Here is a 21581-nt window from a genome sequence, read left to right on the forward strand (position 1 = left end):
GCCCTGGATCAATGAGTGCTCCCGTGTGAAGGACAGAGCCACACGCATGCGCACACGACATTGAGAGAGATGAAACGGGAGCCGAGTATCAGAAGGTGAGAGCTGGAGCGAGGGGAGCGAGCCGAATCATCTGACTGGAGCACTCTTATCTGACTCCCCTCCATTCATTACCGGGCCGCAGAGCGACCTTTAACACTATGGGCATTTACACACAGTGCAACACACACACACACACACACACATTATGTACCAGCATGTTAGCAGTTGTAACACAGATACAAATAGGAACCTAGATATTTGTCTGATGCAGGAAAATTGACAGCACATCCCTCCAAATGTAGGACAAAGACGGTGAGATAGCCAGAATATAAACACAGTGTGTGTGTCATGCCTGGTTTCTTTGGTCTGAATGTGATCAATGGGTAAACAGGTCCACTCCATCAATCCAATGAGTTACAATGAGGCAATGTCCTTGAATTACAGTCTCTTCCCACACACACACACATGCACATGCAGGTGCGTACACACACACACACACACACACACACACACACACACACTTCAGCTCTGTCGGATTTATCTCCCTCACACTGCTATTAAACACGGCAATGAGTGACTAGCCACAGATCACCCCATGAGAGGCTATTTTATGATACTCCATTTTGAATAATTGGGGAAAAAATGTACCCGCTCCGCCCCCCTGGTCTAGGCAAAATGGGACATGCCTCTAAAACCACAAAACAGATTAGTGCTGATTAACGACCTCCAAATGACCTTAGCAGGGGTCCGAGGGTCTTACCAGCAATACCGGAAAAAAAACAGGAGATGATATTCATTTAAATAAGGAGCCCATATTCAACATTCAAAAACCCTTCTGCACACACACAACAATCATGTTGGTGGTAACGGTCCAGAGTCTGTTCACTATGTATTTTTTTCATCCTTTGGGCCAAAATCGGAAGCGTTTGTCATCTTCATTCTCATATAACCAACCGATCAATCAGCCAATCAATTAAGCAATCAGCCAATCCGTCAACAATCCCGTTCACATGCATTGGTGATTGGTTGTGGGGTTTCCTTTCAAAGTGTGTATGCATGTGTTGATGGACGTCCATCCCGCAATGGGGAAATAACAGTTGTACTTTCAAGATCTGGGCCCAAACATATTAAAAGGTTTGCCATCTTTGTACTCATATATAACCAATCAACCAACCAGCCAACCAATCAACCCTTTTAGCCCATTTCCATATATTCAGATCTAAACCCGACATGCTCCTCCTACCTGGCACCATGGAGACGGTGTCTTTCTCCCAGGACACCACGCTGACGTACTCCTGCACTGCGGTGGGAATGAGGCACTTGAACACGGCCACGTTGCCCCGCATGGACCGCTGGTCTGCCACCCGCACCGTATAGGGCTCCCTGAACACTGGAGAGGAGAGACAGAGGAGAGGGGTGGTTAGAGGGGAACAAACCTGGCTATTCTGCATCAAACAGTGTTGGTTAGTTGAGCTAAAGCCAAGGGCATTAGTTCGGGAAGCTAACACGAGCCTTCCAGTTCAAGTTAACGGCACTTTATCACACAAGCAAAGAGCAAGATATGACTAACCTGCACCCTAGATTATTATTCAATGAAAGCAATGACCTCTTTTTCCTGATATACAACAACTGACATTGTTCCTGAAACTATAATTCACCGAGAGACACGGAGAGTAAATTTGGTTGGTGGACTGTTAAACAACATCAAGCCAATGTTGTTTCCACTTTAATCCCGCAATGCAAAGGAGAAACTGATTGTGGAAAGAAGTGACACACAGTTGCATTGAGAAGGATCTGGTGCGAATGGCGATTGCATTTTTAAAGAAAAAACCCATGCAACTCTAAAAGGCAGCGCCGAATGGCTGGGTGCAGGCAGTCGCAAACGGGTGGCCTCTGCACTTGACGCACAGTACCCTGGACATCGCACCGATATGTGGAGACAAATGACAAAATGGCAACACCAAGGGTATCAGTGTGGATTGGATTGAAATGGGCCTATACAGCAACATGACAAGACGATATTTGGTGTGACTGAAATGAAATTGTATTCCAAGCATAATAACAGTGTAATGTCAAAATGTATTAGCTAGACTAACAGAAGACGAAAGCATGGGCGTTTGTCATCTCAAACATGTCGATGCAAACGCGATTAAATGTAGACCAAAATCAGCTGGAAAACAACGTGGGGAGGGGAATATGTGGCCCTGCAATCTAACCACAGCTAATTCTATGAGGCTTCTCTCATACCAATCATGGGAGTAATGGTTTAACCACGTGAAGTCGACAACACACACACGCGCGCGCACACATGCACACCCTGCATGCCTGTACTCTCTCTCTCTCTCTCCAAGTTCACTAGCGATATAATTAACGCCTAGCCTGGAGCTGAATTTCCTTGGTCATTAATAATGCTTAATGCCAGCCGCCAGTGTCACCCATTGAAACCAGAGCCAATGTCCTTGTCGGAATAGTGAAGTCGTTAACCTTAACGTTGTGGTGTGGGCCTACCCCAAACGTAATGTGACCACGAGACGCGCATTGAGCTACCGTAGCCAAGCCCTACGCCTATTTGGCCTCTGCACTGTGGCCTAATGTATTGCGAAGCCTCATTTGTAACAAATCGAAGAAAGGCCAAATCATTCCAATCAGGTCTTCATTCCAATCCCTCATTCAAATGTCCCCGTTTCTTATCACAGCAGACCATCTCCGGATCAATGGGCATAATCGATTAAGCAGCCCCTTTCGCAGCCAAGCCGATACGTTCAATCATTTATTTACTCCTTGATAGAACCTGCATCTCATCACGCAGAGCTACATTACCCTATGAGCACCGAGCCTCTATGAGACTGTTTAAAGCCAAAACAACGGACTGCAAACATCGCTGATTCGTCGCACTTACATACCCGACAAAAGGGCTTAAACCAGAAGTAGGCTAACAACTGTGGTAGCACAGTGATATTGCACATGTTTCGAAGGGGAGAGACGCAGAATATGCCACATTTGTTTCATTAAGCCCTGGCAAGTGCATGCAAATGGTAGCCCAGTGTTGATCCCCTCTCACATGCGCACCGTCGTTAGGACGTTACAGATGCCTGACTCTATGCACCCCGGTTGCCTAGGAACGGGAAAAAACACGGGCCTGGCGCTCTCCGCGCACCAGGAGGAGGCTTGTATCACCGCCGCCTAAATAATTAACTACAGGGAAACCAAATACACTATTTACTTATTCATTAGGCGACTAGCAAAGAGAGAGAAGGAAAAGAAACGGGAAACTGAAGGGATGTACTGTATTGTACTCGTTAATGAATGGGAATAAACAACACCTTGCTAGCAGGTTCCTTCTGTGACAGAAGAGCTACCAAAACCAGAGATACAAAGGAGGGGCCCCGGGATCGTACAGGGCGGCAGTGAACCTGCTCTCCCAGGTCCACTGTGCTCAGCCCTCAGTCTAAACACGGTGTGTTTGTGTTGTTGGAAAAAGGGGAGCTGAGATGAGCTCACTGAACAGCTGACCCCAGTTCACTCTAGGCCTCAACAGTGTGTGTAACTCTAGCTCTGTGTGACAAAAAGCGTAGGACATAGGATACAGCCACAGGCCTAGCGTCGATTACAATACTACTACACTACCAGACATTGACGGTTACTCGGACTGTCAGGCAAAAAAAATCATAAAAAGTCCTACAGTAAAGTCCCCAAGTCATCTCTGGTGTGTGTGTGTGTGTGTGTGTGTGTGTGTGTGTGTGTGTGTGTCTGTGTGTGTGTGTGTGTGTGTGTGTGTGCGCGTGTGTGTGTGGGGGAGGACAGCAGGCGTTTGACAGGGGTGAGGAGGCAGCCAGAGACCAAATGAGAGGCGCTCCATCATCACGTGATCTCAATGGGCACACAGACCAAGGACTTGAATAGGCTCCAAACTGCAGGCAGGCAGTCACTGGGGCCAGACAGAGGCAGTCACTGGGACCAGACAGAGGCAGTCACTGGGACCAGACAGAGGCAGTCACTGGGACCAGACAGAGTCTACCTGTAATGCACTCCAAAATGATTGACCTGCTCTACAGCAGTGGCGTCCCAATTCTGTTGACTGACTTTATTTTTCTCCTTTCGTTTCAGGTCACAGTGGAATGGCTTGATTTATCTGGTCTCTCTCCCCTGGTGGCCACTGATAGGTGGAAGGAGAAGCTTGGTCTCAAGAGTGGAGCGCTCAGCTGTAGTTCATTCGGACTGAGCTTTGAGACGAGGTCAGAAACTCAGTCTAGGTCCAATATCTATTCAGTGTAGCATCACAGCCAATAGCTAGATTCCCGTCCAACTGGTGACAGACTTGAATGCGAATACTCTAAAAATATGCATGAAATATGCATATTGCGTCTCAATCCACCACATCCACCTATGTCGGCCATCTGCATCTGCGGTGGGAAGTGGTGGAGCTGTTTGTCAGACCAGGAGAAAACATCTGTACGTCCAAACCATTTGGGCTACTAATATGACCCCACTAAGGAAAGGGGAGACTCTCAAGGACAGGATGGTGTGCTCCGTTTTGCTCTATGATCCCCACAAGTGTCATGGGACTCGTCTGAAGGTAACCCATACAAATGATTGGAAGTGTAGCGGTAGTTTTGTGGCAACAAAAAAGGGTTCAATACAATTGTGTCCAAAAAACAACAATATTTCCTGAGCTTTCTTATCTCCTAGATATAGGACAGACACCTTTCTCCTTATGATTTATTTTTCTACTGTCTTTTGTGACATTTTTTTGTGTGCTATTCAATGCATTTCTATGGGCTATATCAAATATTTTATTTGTACAGTGGGGCAAAAAAGTATTTAGTCAGCCACCAATTGTGCAGGTTCTTCCACTTAAAAAGATGAGAGAGGCCTATAATTTTCATCATAGGTACAGACAAAATTACAGACAAAATTAGGGGAAGAAATCCAGAAAATCACATTGTAGGATTTTTTATGAATTTATTTGCAAATTATGGTGGAAAATAAGTATTTGGTCACCTACACACAAGCAAGATTTCTGGCTTTCGACATTCGCCGTTTCCATCAGACCTGTCATGACATTTGTTGATATTTTTTATCCCGACGTGGACTTGATTTCGCGTAAAAAGGTTGGACCAGGAAAACCCTGGTTAATGACGCCGATGTCCGTCAAATGCCGAGGATGAAAACGTGTGAGAATGGGTTTAACAAGGAATAGAGGCTCAGGACTTTGACGATAACAGAGGGAGAGAAAGAAAACAAGCAGTGATTTTCGTAAATGTACAGCGATCCACCCAGGTACCAGTGCTATTGTTGGCACGGAATCAGCATGCATGGGAGGGAGGGAGAATCAGACGGGGGGGGGCTGTCAGCTGTCATCAGTCTCTGACGGACACCTGTAGCGGGACGCGCCACACCCCGCCTCTCACGCCCTGCCTGTCGCCCATGGTAACCGCAGAATGTGTATGTGTGTGTGTACGTTCTGTGAAAGTGTGGGGCAATACGCAGGGGGGCAATACACAGGCCAGTCCTGAGAGCTGGAGTTCAGGGGCTGCAGAGTTGGGTGTGGGTGTGGGGGATGGTGTTTTTTTACAGACTCAGCATTTAATTGATTAATTGGGGTAATTATTTTTTAGGGAAGGTCTCCCCACACAGATGCTGGTTGGATAGACACGGTAGAGCTGATGGGACAAGGATCCTCTGGACAGAAATGCTATAATGGGTCTGGTGGAGTAGGTGTCGTCTGTAGCCATCGTCCATTGGCCAACTGACTGTTAACAACGCGAATCGCTACTGGATTCATTTTTTATCGTCCACATCTTTTAAGGGGGCCGTTCCGATTATGAAGATGCAGATTTTCCTTGAACGTGTTGCTGAACGTGACCTAAAACACCAACAATATTTCTTCTCTCTGTTCAACTCTGTTCAATCCCTCTCGTGTTTAAACTCGTTCCCTTTCCAGCTACAGTAAACACCCCGACAAAGACCTGGCACAGCTACCCAGAACAGCCAGCTTTACAAAAATGCTGTGTGTGTGTGTGTGTGTGTGTGTGTATGTGTGTATGTGTGTGTAGTTGTGGGACTTTCCAGTCCATGGACAGATGGTGAGACTGGGAGACAGGAGGCCTGCTGGCATAAGCAGGGCACAGGCTGGTGTGTGTGTGTGAGTCTGCATCCCAAAGCCTGCTTGTGTGTGTACGTGTGTGAACTCCCCCATTGCAGTTTGGCCAGCCCCACACTCCAGCAGTGACCTTGGTACAGGGCACAGAGGTCACTCTGCCAACTGTCTGTGCCAGTGTGTGTGTGGCTGCCAGGGGATTTTTAAAGGTGCAGGGTCAAGGCTTTGTTAGTGAGAGGACCAATATTGATGTCGTTTGGTTTACCGTTTGTTACAGATGTTTTTTGTTGTTTGGTTGTCTTCACTGTGTTTGGGGTGGTGGGGGTGGGGTTTCTCTTAGAATGGAGCTGAGTGTACAGCATCAAATCGCATGAGAAAGTATTTGAGGCACTACATGCATTTTCTTTGTGTTTCTAAACCTCTTCCTTGCAGCCTGTCTTCATGCTTAGCCTCCTCTCATTCTTTGTGAAGACACTGTGTTTCCGTTTGGCCCCGGAACACTGTTTAGTTAGAGACACAGCTTCACCTGTAGAACCTATGCGTGTCCTGTCTAAGGCTGCCCCAGAAGAGTGTATGTCTGTACGTCTGTCTGTCTAAGGCTGCCCCAGAAGAGTGTATGTCTGTACGTCTGTCTGTCTAAGGCTGCCCCAGAAGAGTGTATGTCTTTACGTCTGTCTGTCTAAGGCTGCTCCAGAAGAGTGTATGTCTGTACGTCTGTCTGTCTAAGGCTGCTCCAGAAGAGTGTATGTCTGTACGTCTGTCTGTCTAAGACCTCCCCAGAAGAGTGTATGTCTGTATGTCTGTCTGTCTAAGGCTGCTCCAGAAGAGTGTATGTCTGTACATCTGTCTGTCTGTCTGTCTAAGGCTGCTCCAGAAGATTGTATGTCTGTACGTCTGTCTGTCTGTCTGTCTGTCTAAGGCTGCCCCAGAAGAGTGTATGTTTGTACGTCTGTCTGTCTAAGGCTGCTCCAGAAGAGTGTATGTCTGTACGTCTGTCTGTCTAAGGCTGCCCAAGAAGAGTGTATGTCTGTACGTCTGTCTGTCTAAGGCTGCTCCAGAAGAGTGTATGTCTGTACGTCTGTCTGTCTAAGGCTGCTCCAGAAGATTGTATGTCTGTACGTCTGTCTGTCTGTCTAAGGCTGCTCCAGAAGAGTGTATGTCTGTACGTCTGTCTGTCTAAGGCTGCCCCAGAAGAGTGTATGTCTGTACGTCTGTCTGTCTAAGGCTGCCCCAGAAGAGTGTATGTCTGTACGTCTGTCTGTCTAAGGCTACCCCAGAAGAGTGTATGTCTGTACGTCTGTCTGTCTAAGGCTGCCCCAGAAGAGTGTATGTCTGTACGTCTGTCTGTCTAAGGCTGCTCCAGAAGAGTGTATGTCTGTACGTCTGTCTGTCTGAGGCTGCCCCAGAAGAGTGTATGTCTGTACGTTTGTCTGTCTAAGGCTGCCCCAGAGGAGTGTATGTCTGTACGTCTGTCTGTCTAAGGCTGTTCCAGAAAAGGCTGCCTGTGTTCAATCTGAGTCTGACCTGCTTTGACGTGGATGCTGGGGCTGCGGATCTTGCCGGCCTGGTTCTCTGCGGTGCAGAAGTATTCGTTGTCATGGATGTAGCTGTTGAAGGCGGATGGCGAGAAAGGGTAGAGCTGGAGGGTGCCGTTGGCGTGCACGTGGCGAATGTGGGGCACGTCGTAGATGTCGTCGCCGGTGGCCAGGTACCAGCGCAGGACGGCATGGGGTGCGCCGCCCGCGGGGCAGGGCAGGGACACCCCGACCGAGCTGGAGAAGGTCACCCGCTGCAGGGAGGCGTTTACAAAGTACAGCCGCGTCGAGACCACATCCTCACTGTTCACTGTGATGGGGGGAGAGAGACATGGTCAGGATAATACGCACACACACACACACACACACACAAAGAAAAGCCGCATCCACATCCTCACTCTGATGGGGAGAAGAGATAGGGTAGGGTTGGGACACACACACACACACCCATATCCTCCCACACACATATCCTCCCACACACATATACACACAGCCAATGTGTGGGCAGCTACCTGCCAATCTGCAAACTGGGTTATCTTCTAGAGATTTCCATCAGGTCAGCACAGCAGATCCCAAAAATAGAATCAATTACTATTCCCCCATTAGGCAAATGACCTGACGTAAGATATTCATTATTTATTTCCAGCTACATGTAAGTCTGTTATGATAAGAGGTAAGCCGGGACACAGTGGGAAGCTCGCTATGAGCAGATGAACACGGTCTACCTGTTTGGTAAGTTGGTCTGTACAATAGCTTAAATCAACCTGGGCATCGACGTTGATCATGTAACACGTTAGTGACCCGCCTTCATCGAAACGAGCAACCTGGCAGCCAAACAAACAGCAGAGATCCATCCTCAATAATGCGTTATCATAATGTCTGTAGTCTTAAGATATGCCTAACGAGAACCCCTCAGTGGACTTGCATCTGCCCCCCCCCCCCCCCCCCCATGTTGGTATACCGTGCCCACAAAACCAAGACCCCATGAGGTCGTTAGAACAAACCTAGTCTGCCAGTTAAACCCATCTCGAGACTATATCTTCACTGAGAAAGAAGCCTTCTGTATATCTCCAACCACAACCCTGGAGGGATGGCTTCTTTACAACCACTATGGCTTTCACACGCTGCTTCAATGATGTGCCGTTGTCACATAAGTCGTCTTAGGGGAGATCCGTCCCTAATACCCCCCCCCATCAATATCTCCTGGGAGGCGACTAGACGTCTTTTTAGCGTTGGGATGGATGTGATGAGCTCAGCTTGGCCCCGGGCCAACAGGAGGAATGAGAGCCAGATCATTTCTTCTGAATCAATGATCTATAATTAATCCTCTTCCCCAGTTTGTGTCAACAATGGCCGGATTAGCCCTGTCTGTTTCACTCTGAATGACGCGGGACGAACGGCCGTGAACGGAGGTGGCGGCTAGACGCCTCATCAAGGTAGAATTAGGAGGGATCGACAGCACAGCAGATAACCTACAGCCAGCCCTGTGCATTGATGTTGAACCAAATTAGCATGAGGAAAATCATTAAAACAGCTATGAGGGGAGAAAAAAATGGGCTTAAATGCATCATTTGTCATAATTCAAATGTTTCAGATCAGATTCATTTCAGTGCTTCATTCATTTTCAGTGAAGCCGAGTCTCTTTACTGGCCTTCCTATATACACTACATGACCCACACTCCAGCAGTGACCTTGGCACAGGAAACAGGGGTCTGCCAACTGTCTGTGCCGGTGTGTGTCTGCCAGGGGCTTTTTAAAGGAGTAGGGTCAAGGCTTTGGGATGCTCGCAACCCCACTGAGTCTTATTGCTAGTCAGTGGACCAATATAGACGCTGTTGGGTTTTTATTTTATTTGTGGAGAGGTTCTCTTAGAATGGAGTGTACAGCATCACATCATACACAACGTGATCAAAGGTATGTGGACACCTGCTCGTCGAACATCTCATTCCAAAATCATGGGCATTAATATGGAGTTGGACTTGTTTCCATTCAGTCGCAAGAGCATTAGTGAAGTCAAGGGCACTGATGTCGCAGTCAGCGTTTCAATTCAGCCCAAATATGGGGATCAGGTCAGGGTTCTGTTCAGGCCAGTCAAGTTCTTCCTCGCCGATCTCAACAAACCATTTCTGTATGGATATCGCTTTGTGCACGGGGGCATCATCATGCTGAAAAAGGAAAGGGCCTTCGACCAAACTGTTGCCACAAAGTTGGAAGCACAGAATCGTCTAGAATGTAATAGTATGCTGTAGCGTTAAGATTTCCCTTCACAGGAACTAATGGTCCTAGCCCGAACCATGAAATACAGCCCCAGAACATTATTCCTGCTCCACCAAGCTTTACAGTTGGCACTATGCATTGGAGCAGGTAGCGTTCTCCTGCCAAACCCACCAAACCCAGATTCGTCCGTCAGACTGCCAGATGGTGAAGCATGATTCATAACTGCAGAGATCGCGTTTCCACTGCTCCAGTGTCCAATGGCTGCGAGCTTTACACCACTCCAGCCGACGCTTGGCATTGCGCATGGTGATCTTAGGCTGGTGTGAGACTGCTTGGCCATGAAAACCCCTTTCCTGACGCTCCCAAAGAACAGTTTTTGTGCTGACGTTGCTTTCAGAGGTAGTTTGGAACTCGGTAGTGAGTATTGCAACTGAGGACAGACAATTTTTATGCGCAATTTTTATGCGCTACACGCTTCTGCACATGGCGTCCCGTTCCATGAGCTTGTGTGGCCTACCACTTTGCGGCTGAGCCATTGTTGCTCCTAGATGTTTCCACTTCACAATAACAGCACTTACAGTTGACCGGGGCAGCTCTAGCAGGGCAGACATTTTACAAACTGACTTGTTGGAAAGGTGGCATCCTATGACGGCGCACGTTAAAAGTCACTGAGCTCTTCAGTAAGGCCATTCTACTGCCAATGTTTGTCTATGGAGATTGCATGGCTGTGTGCTTGATTGTTATACGCCTCTCAGCAACGGGTGTGGCTAAAATAACTGAATCCACGAATTTGAAGAGGTGTCCACATACTTTAGTATATATAGTGTAAATATTAACAGACATACGCCAATTGATCTCTGTTACAGCAAATACAGAATGAAGAACATGATACAAGTGATGGCAGAGTATTGAATGGTTGAGATAGGGCTAAAGCCCTCACTAGGTAAGGGTGGCTCTATCTCTCCCCTCTCTCTCTCCATTCATTCATCCCTCTCCCACATCTCTTCTTCCTCTCCTTTGCGTCAACATATGTACTCTCTCTCTCTCTCTCTCCCTCTCTCTCTCTCTCTCTGTCTCTCCCTCTCTCTCCCTCTCTCTCTCTCTCTCTCTCTCTCATAGTCGTCCAGTACATGGCAAGATATGTTATGTGATTTGAATTTGTATTCCAGATGCAGAGAGTTAAATCCATATAATCTCCTTTGACAATTAACACACACACAGTCTCTCCGCCCTGGTAATCGCACCACCGTGGAGGGCCTCTTTCCCACTCCCTGGCGTGTGTATATGTGTGGTTGGGTTAGATCAGGGTCAGGGAGGGGTTAAGGGGGAGGTGGGGGAGGTGGGGGGGGGGTCAGTGATGAGGGGAGTGAGGAGAGGTGACAGTGTGAGTGTGTGTGTGAATGTGTATGTGAGGTCCCTCTCCTATCCAAAATGGAGCAGTTCCTCTGTGTCCAAAAGGTGTCATTTAGGTTGAGTGCAATATATCCTGTATCATGTGCCATATAAAAACACAACTCTCTGCTCATGTTCTGAGAGACAGACCATTTCAGCACCATGGACAGGGCCACACTGGCTTTTCAGTCTCACATTTACATTTGAGTCATTTAGCAGACACTCTTATCAAGAGCAATTAAGGATAAGTGCCTTGCTCATGGGCACATTGACAGATTTTTCACCTAGTCAGCTGGGGGATTTCGAACCAGCGAGCATTTGTTTACTGGCTCAAAGCTCTTAACCACTAAGCTACATGTATATCTGCACAAAATATACAACATATTTGAAAAATTGCTAAGAAATGAATCCTTGAATCATCATCGAGCATCCCTGTAATCTTGTTTAAAAAACGAAAGACATTCCACAACTGAACAACACCGAACCTATACTGTGATGTCATAAAAAATGGCGCCCGCGGAGTGACACCAAAACAAATCGGAGGCATGCCCACATTGAACTAAAGGGGAAAGAAAGCAAACAGGCGACATTGGCTGAGGCGGCTCTTGTGCATCTGTCCTATTGGTGAATCCAGGTCAGTCACTTGAGCATGGTACAACACAGAGAGGGCAGTACAGTGGTGGACTGAACTCCCATCATGCAGCACAGATTGTGGCCTGCAGCAGAAAGGCCCATAATAAAGATGGCCATGTATATAATCTGCCAGTCGGGGTCTGGGGGGGGGGCCAGGACGACGTCCCGCCACAGACTAACAGGGGCTGTCAATACAACCATTAGAAAGAAGAGAGACCAAAGAAAGAGAAGAAAAAAAACACCCCAACCCAAAAGTGGATGTAGAGCCCAGTGCCCAATCCCAAATCAAGCCCCTGAGAGATGGATGAATGTAAACAAGATGGCAGAAAATCCACTAAAACCTTCCAGAGGGCTACATGAGACAATACAATGTTGCCTTCACCAGGAGGAAGTGAAGACATGCCTGGGGACAGCGGTAGAGCTTTCTAAGCAAACAGCCGGAGGCAGGGCTTTCTCCTATAGAGCTCCATTTTTATGGAATAGTCTGCCGACCCGTGTGAGAGACGCAGACTCGGTCTCAACCTTTAAGTCTTTACTGAAAACTCATCTCTTCAGTGGGTCCTATGATTGAGTGTAGTCTAGGAACCCAGGAGGGTGAAGGTGAACGGAAAGGCACTGGAGCGACGGATCTCCCTTGCTGTCTCTGCCTGGCCAGTTCCCCTCTCTCCACTGGGGTTCTCTGCCTCTAACCCTATTACAGGGGCTGAGTCACTGGCTTACTGGTGCTCTTCCATGCCGTCCCTAGGAGGGGTGCGTCACTTGAGAGGGTTGAGTCACTGACGTGGTCTTCCTGTCTGGGTTGGCGCCCCCCCCTTGGGTTGTGCCATGGCGGAGATCTTTGTGGGCTATACTCGGCCTTGTCTCAGGATGGTAAGTTGGAGGTTAAAGATATCCCTCTAGTGGTGTGAAGGCTGTGCTTTGGCAAAGTGGGTGGGGTTATATCCTGCCTGTTTGGCCCTGTCCGGGGGTATCATCGGATGGGGCCACAGTGTTTCCTGACCCCTCCTGTCTCAGCCTCCAGTATTTATGCTGTAGTAGTTTATGTGTCGTGGGGCTAGCTTGAGTCTGTTATATCTGGAGTATTTCTCCTGTCTTATCCGGTGTCCTGTGTGAATTTAAGTATGCTCTCTCTAATTCTCTCTTTCTTTCTCTCTCTCGGAGGACCTGAGCCCTAGGACCATGCCTCAGGACTACCTGGCATGATGACTCCTTGTTGTCCCCAGTCCACCTGGCCGTGCTGCTGCTCCAGTTTCAACTCTTCTGCCTGCGGCTATGGAACCCTGACCCGTTCACTATGTTCACATTTCAACATCTTGGCCATGTTTTGTTACAATCTCCACCCGGCACAGCCAGAAGAAGACTGGCCACCCTTCATAGCCTGGTTCCTCTCTAGGTTTCTTCCTAGGTTCTGGCCTTTCTAGGGAGTTTTTCCTAGTCACCGTGCTTCTACACCTGCATTGTTTGCTGTTTGGGGTTTTAGGCTGGGTTTCTGTACAGCACTTTGATATATCAGCTGATGTAAGAAGGGCTATATAAATAAATTTGATTAGATTAGAGGGCTAGATTTGGGATTTGGATTAAAAGGGGACATAAGGATCCCACGCGGGGCTTTGGGGTCTGAGGATTTGAGCAAGGGGCCAGTCTTCACCCAATTCAACAGGAAGTAATGGTGGCAATAAGGAGAGGAGAGAGGACTGAAATAACCCAAATTCTCCCTTTCTTTGTTCTGAGACGTCTACCCCAACGTGTAAGTCTCAGTTCTTCCATGCCCTCAGGCTGCCCGCCCTTTTCCCTGGCATGGGCAGGAAGGGAGCAGAGGAGGAGAGGAGCGAGGGAGGGAGCTCGGCGCACTCATCCATTTTGGAAGCATATTTTCCCTTTCCTTCTTCAAGCATGAATGCGTTGATTACAACGGGAGAAGGTCATTGTGATTTGGGTGAGTTACCTAAAACACCGCTCCTTTTGGGTGAAGCCTCTTCACTCTGTCTCCTGCTCTTGTTCTGTTGCTGTGAATCATTTGACTCTAGCTTCTCCTCCCTCCAAACACACATCTGCATATTTCCTTTCCCCCCCTTTTGCAGGCAGTATGAAAATGGCGTATGAATATGTATGCCACTGAGACAGGGATATTGCCTATGGTGAACGGCTATGCATAATGCAGCTCTTTCTGTCTCATCCACACACACACACACACACACACACACACACACACACACACACACACACAAATCGTCTCTGAGATTCATACCATCCCATGCACACAGGTCAATAAATCTCTCTCACACACACACACACACGCACACAATAACATGCGCTCAAGTATACACGTACACATTCTCAGAGGCCAGAATGCGTTCCTGTTATGGGTCTGATGAATCATACAGAATACAATACTTAACATGTTCAGGCGACATAACACTAATGTCATTGCTTTCAGTTACAACACCGCGACAACGTAGTAGTGAGGTCTTACAGCCCATTACGGGAAAGCAAGAAGTAATTATAGTTCTATTATTATGAGTGCTATTTGATACCCATTTTGCATACAAAGACTGCGAAAAAAGGATAATGCTTTGGCATAACGCTGAAATGACCTCGCCGTACGCATGCACACGCACACGCACACACACACCACAAACAACCCCTTCTCCATATTATGCCGTACCAGTGGAATATTAGGATCCATTTCAGCATTTGAGGAGTGTTTGGGGTGTGATTTAACCCTCTACCCTTCCTTCTCACTGAGTCCGAGATAAAGGGAGCGACAGTAAGGCTGAAAGCTCGAGAAAAGAGGGAAGCAAAGGAGGGAAAAGAAGAGCTGGCCATGTCACGTTAAAGCAGATTAGCCGCCCTACACGTGACCCCCTCTCTCCTCTCCTTTCATCTCCTCTCCTGGTACAACAGATCTTGTGAAAGTGGAGAAAGCCGTCAAGTCAAAGGACACAGAATAGATGGCCCACTCAACAACAGGTGAGAGAATACCTGTTGAGTTATCAAACTCAATTGGACAATCTGTGTGAATAGGTCAAATCATTTTTGACCTAATAAACTGGGTGTTCATTTGTGTTCATATGTTTGTATTTTTTTTAAAGGCATTGGTAATATACTCATTGGAAGGGTAGAGGAGTGAAGCGACATTTCTCTGTTTTCCCCCATATGGTCAAGTTACCTTAGGCCTAAATGATGCATGCAAGTGAGGAACCGTCTCCGTGGCTTTTCTGTTCACCGGCCAAGTCACCAGCACAAACACTCCATGGTAAAAAAAAAAAAAAAAAAAAACAGTCGTTGCTTGCCAGAGCGAGATGAGGGGATGCGAGTTAACACGAGAGTGTGGTATTATTGTGGCCGTGCCTCTCAGAGACACATGACAAGTTCATAGGTAAGGTGCTATTTAGGAGAAGAGACGGTATACACTTAGAGATCGAATAGTATGACTGTCGCTCGCGCAATTACATTCAGCTAGAGAGAGAGAGAGAGAGAGAGAGGGGTTACAGGCAACTTGTTGCGGGATAACTCTTGTCCAAGGGGAGGACAGGATAGGTCGAGTCGATATCATTGGAATCAACGTGGGAGACTTATTTTTAAAGTTTAGGATCAATTGAATATGGCGTCAAGACAAAACGAAAGCAAAAATACCGTGCTGACACACGTGGCGAGGTAGTGGCCTTTCACCAGGACGCAGACGCAACGCACCTAGACGCAGTGCAGTGGTGTACATGAATTCGAGGCAGTCTATTTCTGAATCTGACTCATAAAACAATTACTACAAGCCCATGCTGCCCTCTCACCTCTCAGTTTGTGTGCCTTTCATTTGATTCCAAAATTACACTGCCGTGTCCGCCCGACCAGGCCTTGGTTGTAAATCAGACGAGTGCCATAACGGTTGACAAAATACGTTATGAGGAGAGCAGAGAGCAGCACGCCGTTGTCAGAACTATCTGGCCCAGATTATGGAAACAAAGGGCTATCCCATCAAACATATCACAAAAAAGGAGGGAGAAGTGCAGTACTCTAGTCAATGAACGGATTTACTTTTGTCAATAAGTTGCAAATCAGGCTTTAGTTTCAGTTCAAACTGACGACTCCTAATTACACAGCTGGGAAGGGATGCTGATTTGGGTAAACAGGAAGAGAAACCAATTTTGCACATTTCATCCGGTAAAGGGACTAAGTAGAGAGAAAGACGTGTGTAAGGGGGACATTACAGAGATGATAAATTGCCTCAAAATGCAGCCTAAAGAATGCAATTATATATTTTGCATAACAAAATGCTTACACATCACAAATGAATAAACACTGATAGGCCGAATTATTATTATTATTATTTTTACAATAATTATATTCATAATACTATAGGTGTATTGGTTTCACATTTTAATTTAGACAAATGTTCAGAAAATCTGGTTCCGTCAAGATAATATCCCTGCCACGTACACCATATTGCATATTTTGACGAATGCTCATCCCACCACCAGTCATTGAGTCGTAGTTATGTTCCCATCAGGTGAGGGAAACGAAATATACATGCATAAAAACCAACTGCTTAGATGTGTCAACTAATCTATTTATATCCTACATTAATTATATCGTTCCTATCAATTGAAAATGTACAGTCATTCAGTATTCGTTTTATAGATTGGAGGCCTGTCAGGCTGAACTGGATAAAACCGGAATCAGCAGTGAATTGATAAAATAACTATAGTATCTCTCCCTCATTATTTTACACACCGTAGTCTTGATCAGAATATTGGGTGATTTGAATTTGGGTGATTTGAATTTGTGTTAGCCATAATAATGATAAAACATTAGGCTTTAAATATCGCAAATTGATATGAACATTATTAAATTGATGCATTGCAACAAATATGTACAATCATTGCCATCACCAATAGGCCTGACTGTTTCCGGTGAATAGATGGCACGGATAGCATCTTACCCCGCTGATTTGTTTTGTGTCTCATCACATTTACATAAAATGACAAGCGGGACCAGATCATGACAAAGAAGAATGGACCCCCCCCCCCCCCACACACACACACACACACTGCACCCCGTTTCAAACCAGGGGTTGGTGAGTACTGGTATGGACGAGACGCATCAATTATGGGACATCTGGTTATTCATATTGCACTCAAATGACTAATTAGCCTACTGAAAACCAACGACAAGGAAAATGTATATTTCTGAGAATATCAAATTATACAAGGATTTATGGAAGACATATTCATCAAATTAAGCACAGGATGTTGTGTGCCGTTCCACAAAAGTGACAACCTTTATGGAGGCGCGGCCCGACTCAGGAAAATACGCAGTCCTAATGCATATGCATGTGAGATAATTGGCTAACATTTTTCTCTGATCAAATATTTTTTTTTAAATTAAAACACACATTAAATCAGATAGTATGTAAATATAAAATTGATTGTTGCCAAAAATGAACGAATAAAGGATAAAAACTATGCTGAATTGGAAGTTCGTTTTCGACTGCGTTATCTCCATCTCTTCCCTCTCCACTCTTTCCGCTACACTGCCTAGCTGCAACCCCCACCCCTCCCTCCCTCCTTTCACACACACACACACACACACACACACACACACACACACACACACACACACACACACACACACACACACACACACACACACACACACACACACACGCACGCACACACGCACACACACACACACACACACACACACACACACGTCTTGTTCAGCCACGAGACGAGGCGATGTGCAGTACATAATCTAAAAAGACCCTGTAATCCAATTAAATACAACAAAAACACCACAAAAAGCCCTCGTCACAACAGCAGCAGCACCACGCACACGCACCACACCATCCCGGACTATTGGCCTGCAAGGATATAGGCCATGTATTTCAAATGTCTGAAAGGGCATCCACTCATGAAAACACGGAATGAACTGAATGGAGTTAAGGCCTAACTGCATGTGATCCTAAGACTGATTACGTTTTAGACAATTATTTACGCATTTACTAATTTATTATTTATGTATATGTATTTATTTGATCTTGGGGTTATGACTGAATTGGATCGACTGGGTTATGTTCAAATTGGTGAAATGGTTGACAAGCGTTCAATCTGAAGCGATTGTTCAATCAAAAACCATATTCAAGCTTCCTCTCGATCTGCAGTATTTTTCCATGCAAACCCAATCAGTATGTAGAATCTGGGGCCATAGAAAATGGAGGAGGCATAATTAGACTACCGATAATAACAATTGAGTGTGTCTGTTTGCGCTGACCCGTGTCATTGTAGAAAGTGAAGCAAATTGCCAACTGCGTAAAATCCCAGCGTTCAATATCCTCAGCATCGGTTTACACATCTCTTATAAAATGTTTTGTGGCCCTCATTGTCTTTGAACACTCACGCACGCACACACACACACACGCACACTAAAAGGCACGCTCTTCAACAGACATGCACTAATTTGGTGCTCCAAAGAAACCATATTAGCAAATGACACATACGCCCGACACCTTCTGTTATCTGTTATGGGACAGAGGAAATGTACACTTGAATGCCCCGCTGCTTTTCTGATAAACATCCTACAGCTCAGAGACCCAGTTGGAGTTCGTAGCAGCTTGTAGCTCGCAGTCTTTGCGTCCGCATCTCTTCCTCTCTTATTGTCGTGTCTCCATATTCATCACAACTCGACATGTTCACGAAAGCAAATGTTATCTCTCCCATCCTTAACTGCCACGGACAGCGGTTAGGTTAATATGGACCACACTGCCAATATGTCTGTTCCTTCTCAAATAGTGTAAACACGTGTAAATATGCAGCTGCATAATGCGTCCTTGGATTGATCAAGACACCTGACAGAAGGGATGGTGGCTGAAAAGTCATTCTAATTGTCATCCTCCATTCTAAGTGACAAGAGGGAAGAGGGACAAGAGGGAATTTAAAGTGACGACTTTTGTAAATAAGCGCATTTCAACCCCACCTCATTTATTGTAGCCCAAATAAACACAAATAGCCTATATGCGCCCCAACTTCAACACTGGATTGGAGAGAGCAATAGTGTGAATGTCTTTCACGTACCTTCTTGTAAAGAGTACAGCAGGAATAAAGTTACCAGCCACATGCCATAAATAGCAGGTATATTTCTCAGGAATGTTGTGCAATCCCGACGAGTGCGCGGCGCAGCGTTCGGCCAAGCGAGGCTCCGTGCTGGAGTGGTGACGATGCTCACCGGCGATCTCTCCAGCCCTAGTCCCAGACTCGCAAGCTCCGAGGAACGGACACTGATCTGGTCCCGCCTCCCGTACCCTCCCATAACCGGGACCGTCATCCGAGGAGAGGGGCCCTCCCCCGCTATTGTAATGATGCGCCGTGATGGAGAAGTGAGGCAGTGCGTCTATTGTACGAGGACCACACGCACGGAATATGGAGCTGTTCTCTTTGCGCGGATGGGAGGGGTGGTTTGTGTACGTGTCTGGAGCGCTGGGGCTGGGTTTGTTTATGGGGGGTCAGGTGTATGGTGTGTTGAGGTGTGATATAACAGGTGACTGGAGAGAATCAGCTTCGGTCCGTTAGCTCTTTCTTTGTTAAGGTCCATGGACGCGCGCACCTGTGGACTTTTGCCGCGCTACCATCTTCACCTCGCGCACAAAGGAGCTCACTCATTCAGTGACTGTATTAGCTTGGCACAATGGTATAGATACATTTACGTTCGGTCTACTTTATAGGTGTTCTTATTTTTTTGTTATTGTGGCTTGGGTAGCCTAGTACATGCAAGATTGAGAGGCAATTTTGTTTAGTCAGATAAATATGACGATCAAAGATCTCGCTATTTCTATCTCAATCCCTCTGGCACAGATGCGGTTGCCACACACGGCTCAGCGCGTCCTTGGAGACTGTGCGCAACATTTTTCTGCCACCCGCCCGCACTCCAAACAAACACACGCACGCAATATACATTCGGTTAATGTTTTATTACCATAGTAAAAATAACATTTAATTTAAGTTAAATAAGGTATAATAAATGAGCGTATAATGAAATGAGTGAAATTATCTCTCCGTTATTTTCAAAATAAAACGTGAAATTGCATTATTTGAATTTGTTAATTTATACGGTGATGATGTATAGTTTTATTTAGAAGTATTGTTGCAGTCATGGAATGTCATTCTTTGAGCACTACATAACCAGTGATGCTTTTTTGCTATATTAGTTACATTTTGTTGGTGGGCCAATTTAAAAAAAAAATCTACAGTCTGTAGAAGCTTCATATACTACTACAAACTATAAACTACAAACGCTAATACAATGTCAGACTCAATCGTTTTTGACATGGTACAAAACATGACACAAAAATACATGGTACCAAACATGATGTTGTCAGTAGAGCATTAAGTTCAACCCACCCCGGGCAAAGGTCATGGGAAGTGGACCATGGTGAGTTAGACGACATTCTGACATGATTCATAAAACCACTTGTTTTCACAGCTTTTCGTTGAACCCCACTACCCCTAAAGACAACGGCCCAAGAGCCAGTAACAACATTACATAGGATTTGTCCAAAATGGCACCCTATTCCCTATATAATGCACTACTTTTGACCAGAGACACTATTATGGACGCTGGTCAAAGACGTGCGCTATAAATGAAATCGAGTGCCAATTTGGAGGCACATCTAAAGAGAAACCCTGCCTTGGTCCCGTCAGCTCCTCCTCAGCGGGCAGTATCCGCGGCCCCTCCCACACATCTTACCTGTAATCATTGAATAGCCACACAAACTGTAATGTTATTGATTATAGGGTATAGGAGGCACAGTCACCGAAAAAAAGCAAATGAATCCTGACATCTGTCGACCCTCACTCTCCTCCCCTACATACTGAGTCCTGCGTATAGAACAAACCAACAAAAAAACAAGCTCCGAAACAACATGACCACGCCTCGTGGCTGTATTTGAAAGGACTGGCTAGAAATCTTCAGACAACAATTGTCAACTAAGTGTCATCTTGAAAATGCTCTCTGGCTTCAGGTCAGCGCGGATCAGACCCAGAGACATCAGTAAACGTCACTATTTTAGACAAGGATTTGCAGTTATGGAGGGAAAAGCTTTTCCAGTGGCCATCGCCACAACAGCCGCAGACGAGTAACTGGACTCTTAGTCAAGCTGAACGTGCGGCTGACTAAGTGGGAGAAATAAGGAAAGGTACGGTTGTAGAATGAGCTAAATGTGAGCGTGCAGCAGCTGTGCTCTCTCCTTTTCACAGAACATCTCCGGTAGGGTAGCGAGCTGGCTACTGTTCATCCTCTCTCCATTATGTAAGTGGAGAGAGAGAGAGAGAGACCCTGTTCGCCACCTAACTACTCCCACGCACAGCGAAGTGAGAGCACACACACACACACACACACACACACACACACACACACACACACACACACACACACACACACACACACACACACACACACACACACACACACACACACCCTAAGTGTCCATAGCCAAGTAAATAATACAAAATAAAATAAATGAGTGGCTTGGAGACATGTAGCCCAGAGAAATGTACAGTTTGGGCTTCAAATCATCTGACTAGCAGAGCGGAGTGTTGTCTCTCTCCTTCAACCTTGCCTCACCTCTCAACCGACCTATTAAAATGTCACTGACTCACTTCTCGAAACAGTCGCAT

The 21581-nt window shown here is 46.3% G+C and overlaps 1 protein-coding gene across 2 annotated transcripts in view; it reads right to left on the minus strand.

The window, feature by feature from the left end:
• The window catches only part of dscaml1 (Down syndrome cell adhesion molecule like 1), a 187131-nt gene extending 167898 nt beyond the window's left edge, over window positions 1-19233 (minus strand). For both annotated transcript variants that reach the window (XM_064974275.1, XM_064974274.1), the window contains exons 1-3: window positions 18984-19233; window positions 7664-7984; window positions 1283-1429 (exon numbers count right to left, since the gene is read on the minus strand). In XM_064974275.1, the coding sequence (XP_064830347.1) occupies window positions 1283-1429; window positions 7664-7984; window positions 18984-19233 (718 nt within the window). The remainder of the gene's footprint in view (window positions 1-1282; window positions 1430-7663; window positions 7985-18983) is intronic.
• Window positions 19234-21581: the final 2348 nt, after the last annotated feature.

This window comes from Oncorhynchus masou, chromosome 9 (assembly GCF_036934945.1).
Source record: "Oncorhynchus masou masou isolate Uvic2021 chromosome 9, UVic_Omas_1.1, whole genome shotgun sequence".
Lineage (NCBI taxonomy): Eukaryota > Metazoa > Chordata > Actinopteri > Salmoniformes > Salmonidae > Oncorhynchus > Oncorhynchus masou.